This window comes from Bison bison, unplaced genomic scaffold (genome assembly GCF_000754665.1).
Source record: "Bison bison bison isolate TAMUID 2011002044 unplaced genomic scaffold, Bison_UMD1.0 scf7180017864471, whole genome shotgun sequence".
In the NCBI taxonomy this organism is placed as follows: Eukaryota; Metazoa; Chordata; class Mammalia; order Artiodactyla; family Bovidae; genus Bison; species Bison bison.
The window spans coordinates 41,745,245-41,751,131 of record NW_011495032.1 but is presented as its reverse complement, the minus strand read 5'-3'; the positions used below and the strand labels follow the sequence as shown (position 1 = coordinate 41,751,131).

The 5,887-nt window shown below is 56.4% G+C and overlaps 1 protein-coding gene across 1 annotated transcript; it reads right to left on the bottom strand.

Annotated features, from left to right (window-relative positions):
* Nucleotides 1–8: 8 nt before the first annotated feature.
* On the bottom strand, nt 9–5,879 carry TMEM198 (transmembrane protein 198). The gene is made up of 5 exons (XM_010861256.1): nt 5,313–5,879; nt 4,795–4,999; nt 2,063–2,638; nt 866–1,068; nt 9–492 (listed from the first exon to the last, which is right to left on the bottom strand). Exons 2-5 carry the CDS (start codon nt 4,958–4,960, stop codon nt 355–357), a joined length of 1,083 nt encoding a protein of 360 aa, XP_010859558.1. The 5' UTR covers nt 4,961–4,999; nt 5,313–5,879; the 3' UTR covers nt 9–354.
* Nucleotides 5,880–5,887: the final 8 nt, after the last annotated feature.

Genomic DNA, 5,887 nt, shown 5'->3' with positions numbered 1-5,887 from the left:
GGAGAAGCCCTACCAATCAGAAATCTAAGGCAAGGGTCCCAAGGTCCCCTCCAAGCCCACCCCTCCACACGCACACACACAGGCGACACACTCACAACCCTGAGCACAGCCCAGTGGGGCTCACACTCGCGTCCCTCAGGAACTCCTGGGGAGCTTGGGAGGGGCTCTCTCCTCAGGCCTGGCCAAGCCTGAGCAGGTCCTCCCATCTGGTGGCCAAGCCATCCCTCTCCAGGGTAGGGAAAGGAACAGCCAAAGGGCACAAGGCCAGGTGGGCTGAGCCTCGGCCCAGCAGGCCTCCCCAAGCCGGCAGAGCTGGTGACCGATGAGTGTAGGCGAGCAGGAGCAGCTGGACTGCTATACCCGCACTGGAGGCCCAGAGCAGGCCGTCAGCGGGCCCCCGGACCCGTACTCATAGTCCGCATCTGTGGGTGAGGCCATGAAGGAGCTCAGAGAGCTCCCAGTCTGTCGATCCCGGAAGCTCTGGATGTAACTCTGTGGGAGAGGAAACACAGGTGTGAGAGTGCCACTGCGGACCCCTGCCCTGAAAGCCACCCAGGCAGATGGCCTCAGCCTGCACCATCACAAGCCTGAGACCCATCCGGTCCTCTGCCGGTCTGGGACCTCACCACCCCCAGAGTCCACAGCCCTGAGACCCTTCCCTGTACCATGCCTCATTAAAATCCACACCCAGGTCACCTCTTCCCGTTACCCATCAGGCCCCTAACTACGGGGGTTATGGTGGTGGACAAGTCCTAGGCCTTCTAGACAGTGACCAGCCCTGGGGAAGGCCCAGTCCAGCTTGGACAGAGAGTCCAACACCCCCTTCTCCCCACTTGGGCTGGAGGGAAGGGCTCGGGGTGCTCACCGGGGAGAGGATGTCTCCATTGAAGCGCTTGATGGGCACTGGCCTACGCCGATAAGCAGGGTCAGGGGGCCCAGGCCTCGGAGGAGCCCGAGAGCCTCTGGGGAGAGCCCTTGGGGGTCTCTTTTTGCGCCGCTTCTCCTTGCGTTCTTCTTGCTGCCGAATCCGCATCAGTTGCACACGTCGGCGCTGCCGGCTGATGACCACTGCGAAGGGTGGGGAAGAGCAGGTTCTCAGAGGCCCACATAGGCTCCCAGATGCCCCTGGTCTGAAACCTCTCCTCCTTTACTTTCCTGGTCTCCCACTTGCCAGATAGGGCTTCCCATAGGTCTTTTCTTCCAAAGGTCTTTAGGGAAGATTCCTAGGCTCTAGGTATCTCTTCCAGGCTGCTACCCTACCTCTCTCCCAGTCTGGAGCCATAGGTGACTCACCTAGATTGGCCAACATCATCCCTAAACTGGACAACTAAGCTGCCTCCCCACTGGCTCCCCTTCTACACCTGGCTTCCCTGATGCTTTCTACACTCAGAAGCCAGAAGATACTTAATTAGCTTATATCCCTCCTGCTAAACTTCCAATGGCATCTCACCAGTCCTCTAATAAAATCCGGAGTCCTCATTATGGCCCACTGTGGCCACACAGTCGCCCCCCCTCAACCCCCACTCCCGCCCCACCTCCTCACCAGGCCAAGCTCATTCCCTCTCAGGCTCTCGCCCTTGCTCTTCCCTCTTCTCTAGCTCTTTGTATGGCTGGTGCCTTATCCTTCAGGTCTCTGCTTAAATGTCACCTCTTCCATGTGACACCCCTCCTTGGCCACCCTGTCCATACGTCACATTATCCTGCACACCTCTTTCATATCAGTCCACACAATGGGAATTATCTTGTTAGTCTGCCTATTGTCTGTCTCCCTCACCCTGAATGTAACCCTGGAAGGATGGGGGCCTTTTCCATTTTTGTCTCTGTTGCATCCCCAGATGCCTGGAAGGGGCTTGGCACAGAGCCGCTGTTCCATCTGTTGTTGTGGCATGGACGGTGGCACTGAGGTCCTGCTTTCCCAGACCCTGAGCCAGTCAGCTCTCTGTAACTCAACTGAGGCCTTCTGCTGCTGGTGCCTACAGCTCCCTCCCCATCCTCAACAGCTCAGATCCCCCCACTCAACCACCCATGTCTGTCATGCCCACCCTGGCATGTACCCTCTCACCTTCCGTGTGGGAATCCCGCTCGGTCGTCACCCGCCACTGCACCAGAACGCCCATGAGGCTAAGCAGGGGCCACAGTGCCAGCAGGGCCCAGCTCCGCCAGCAGAGGGGGGGTACAGGGGCAGCCCGCAGACGCTCCACCGCGTAGCGCGCCAGCAGCAGCAGTTCGGCAAAGTAGTCCGCAGCCGTGGCGATGAGCGCGGCACCGGTCACTGCGGTGGCCAGGGTGGTGAGCGGGCGGGGCCAGCGTAGAGTGAGCAGGGCGCAGAGCAGGCCGCCCCCCAGCAGCAGCCCCAGGGGGCCCCAGACAGAGCCCGGCTGGTAGTAGGGTGCGGAGCCCAGCAGGGCGGCAGCGGCAAGCAGAAGCCCAAGCAGCAGGCCCACCAGGAAGAGGCCCACACTGCGCACCAGCATGGCCACCAGCCCGCAGAGCAGCCCGATGCCCAGCGCGATGCCTGCGCTTGCCCCAGCACTCAGCTGCGTCTCCAGCACCCGCTCTCGGTAGCACAGCAGGAAGATGACCACCGAGCCAAACAGCAACCCGGTGAGAAAGAGTACTGCCTTGAAGCAACGGTAACCTGGAGGGAAACAGGGGCTAGTGAGAGGCCAAAACAAGGTCACGGGGCTGGAGGTAGGAGGTCAGAGGGGTCAAGAACAAGGAATTACAGGGGAACCAGAGGCAGGACACTAAGCTCAGAGAATTGGGGGTCACTGGGGTCCTGAGGGCAACAGTGAAGGGACCACTGGGATCAAGGAAGGTCAGAGAGATAGGTCATTGGGAGTCTCTGGGAAACAGACAGTCATTGAAAGGAATGTTGGGTTTTTGAGATAGAGATAGTTCATTGTATCAGTTACAGGGTCACTAGGGTCTTTGGAATCATAGAGGTCAGAGAGAGAGGTCACTGGGGTCACAGATAGAAGACCAATAAAATCCCTGGAGTCCTTAGGGTGGGATTGTTCAGAGGGATGAGGTATTTGGAAGTCAGAAAGAACTTGAGAGATGAGGTCACACAGGTTCAGAAAGATGAAATCTTTTCAGGTCAGGGGAATTGACAGATGTGGGATCATTGAGCGTATTAAAGGGTTTTTGAGAGAGGGTAATAATATTGAAGCCAGAAAAAATGGAATCATTGAGATCATGGTGGGGGCAAACAGACAACAGGGTCATAGGGATTCCCCTGTGTTAGGAGTAATAGAATCAGAGGGATGGAAGGTAATGAGATAGCTTGGTGGGGGTGTCAATAGGGTTCACAAGGAGCCATAGGGAGTCAAAGTGGATTATAGGGCAAATAGTGGTGTGGAGTTTCAGAAAAATGGAGGTTATAGGGCCATTAGGTCCAGTAAGGGTACCTGGAAGTGTGAGGGACCCGGAAAAGCTGAGAAGATGGAAGTCAGAGATGGGAGTCAAATGATCAGGGAGAGCCAAAGAGAAAGGTTATAAAAAGGAGAATCAGTGCTAGGAATGAGAGGAAGCACTGGAGTCTAGGAGGTTCTAGGATCAGGAAAAGGAGTAGGGCATGCACAATGTCTCAAAGGGTCCAAGAGCCTGAGAGTGAGAGCCTCCAAGAGCCACAGGGCAGGGAAGCCCAGGAGAAGGATTGGCAGGCTGCACTGGGCAACTGTAGAGGGATTGGGTATAAATAGTGGAGGGGGTGAGGTGACACAGACTCCTTGGAGACCCAGAATGTGTCCTGAACCTGTAGAAGGGCTCTTCCTCCTGCCCACTCTGCAATTGTTCAGCCCAGAGTTTGGAGGTGGAAAGAGAGGGACCATCTGGCTTCCATGCCTGCCTACTACCCAGCCATTCTAGGGGGAGGTGTAAAGGCTGCAGAGCATAAGTCCTGCCCTGTTTCTGCCCAACCTGGAACTCAGACCTCCAAGCTTCCTTTGCACTTCATCCAGCCACCTGTAATGCTCTGCCTGGAGGCTTTCCCTGGATGCTCAGCCAATAAACCTCACTTCCTTATCTGAAGTTCTGTACTTCTTGCTATAGAGTCACTGGGCACCTACTCCACTAGACCATCTGGCACTTTGGTGCAAATTAGAAAAAGTTGTGCCTTCCTCTAGGCAAAGCAGCCTTGCACCAAGCTCTAGAGTTTGGCAAGTGGAGCATGGACTGGATTTCAGCCCCCACTTGCCTATCCAACCAAACTCCCTCGTGTCCTGGACAACCATCCACAGCAGCACTGATTACTGGAGCCTGCCTGTATATATATCTCCATGTATGTGATCACCATTTAGCTCCCTCTAATATATATCGCAGGTATGAATATGCCAGAAGTCTCTCCCTCATTAGACATTATGCCCCATGGTAAGGGACCATGTTAACTCACCCTTCTAAATGTTTTTGGTGCATACCTAGAATAGTGACCCAAACACGTCTTCACCACAATAGCTATTATTTATTGAGTGTTTATTATTTTCACAACAACCTCGTGTGAGACAAATATCATTGTTTCCACTGTTCATATGAGAAAACTGAGGCTTAGAACGGTTAATGTGCCCAAGGCATTGTAATTAGTAAAGTGCAGAACCAGGTTCAAATCCAAGCACACCTAAATCAAAACCTGTGTTCTCTAGGATCTAGAGTCTAAATGATCTACAAACATGTACGGGATGAAAAAAGAGAAAAGACAGATAGTTCATGGTAAAGTTCCAAAGAAGGTTTGAGGTGCCTCAGAAAAATAACTTGGGGAAACAGGGGGGGCCCAAGTAAGGAATGATGGGGTCTTACCGAAGAAGCAGTAGACGACTCCAAACAGACAGCACATGATGCAGACGAGCGCCGGAAGTGCCTCGTACCTGCGCTCCAGGGGCTGTTCACAGGGTGCTCCCCAGAAGGCATCATCTGGCTCCGGGGGCAGCAACTGGAACCGAAGTGTTGCCACAGTGCCCGGCATAGTGCTGGGAACAGAAGGGAGTCACCCTCCCACGTCAGCCTGACAGAGAGGAAGTTGGGGGTCAAGGAGGAGTCCTGGGTCTCCACCAGGATGAGGGTGAGATGGGAGTGGAGAACTAGGCAAAGATACAGTGGACAAAGGAGTGGTGCCCACATTACACAGCTCTGGAAGCATCCCTGAAGTAAGGGACAAAAGACAAAAGAGGGGAAAAGTGCCTGGCTAGAGGGAGCTGGGATGAAGAAGTTAAAAGGGGGACTAAGTTGGGGGGAGATGAGGGCAGCATGCTGCCGGTGAGGAGGCAGCCAGGAGACTGGTCTGTGGGCGGTTAAATCTGGGATTATCCAAGATCTACCTGGGCTGGAGGCGACCTGAGCTTCTGAGCGAAAGAGGCTGTGCAGGGGCCGGAGGGGCCGCGGTCGCCGGGCGCCAGAGCCTCCAGCTGACTGGGGTCCGGTAAAAGTCCGCGGTGAGGGGAAGGGGGCTGCTGGGCCGGAGGGACCGGTCCCTGCGCGGCGGCGACGCCGCTCCGCCTCCAACACCGGCTGGCACTCCAGTCCCGCGACGTCCGGGGACTTAGGCTGGGCCTGGGGAAGGGAAAGAAGCAGGAGCAGGGGCTCGGGCTGCCCCAGAGCCGCGGCCCCATGCCCTGAGCCCGCCCGCGGCCTTTGGTGCTGATGGACAGCTCCGGCCTCTGCTCCTTACGTCACTCAGGGCGCACCATCCAGGCAGGGGCGGGCTGCTTCTGACGTCACACGGGACGCACCAACCACGCCGCGGGGGGAGGTAGGGGACTCCGCCCCCGACGTCTGCCTCTCCCTCACTGAGGAGGGGGCACTTCCGGGGGTCCTTCCCCTTTAACCTCCCCCTTCTCCTCCCTCTCCGGTAGCTGGAGCCCGAGACCCCACCCCGGAGGCGGGGCCCCTCCAG

What these genes read in the sequence shown, in the direction of transcription:
- TMEM198 (XM_010861256.1), bottom strand. Translation starts at nt 4,960, where the DNA reads ATGCCGGGCACTGTGGCAACACTTCGGTTCCAGTTGCTGCCCCCGGAG. An exon ending in AGTCGTCTACTGCTTCTTCG is followed by an intron (nt 2,639 to 4,794) that starts GTAAGACCCCAT and finishes GTTTCCCTCCAG; the next exon opens with GTTACCGTTGCTTCAAGGCA. An exon ending in GCGGGATTCCCACACGGAAG is followed by an intron (nt 1,069 to 2,062) that starts GTGAGAGGGTAC and finishes CACCCTTCGCAG; the next exon opens with TGGTCATCAGCCGGCAGCGC.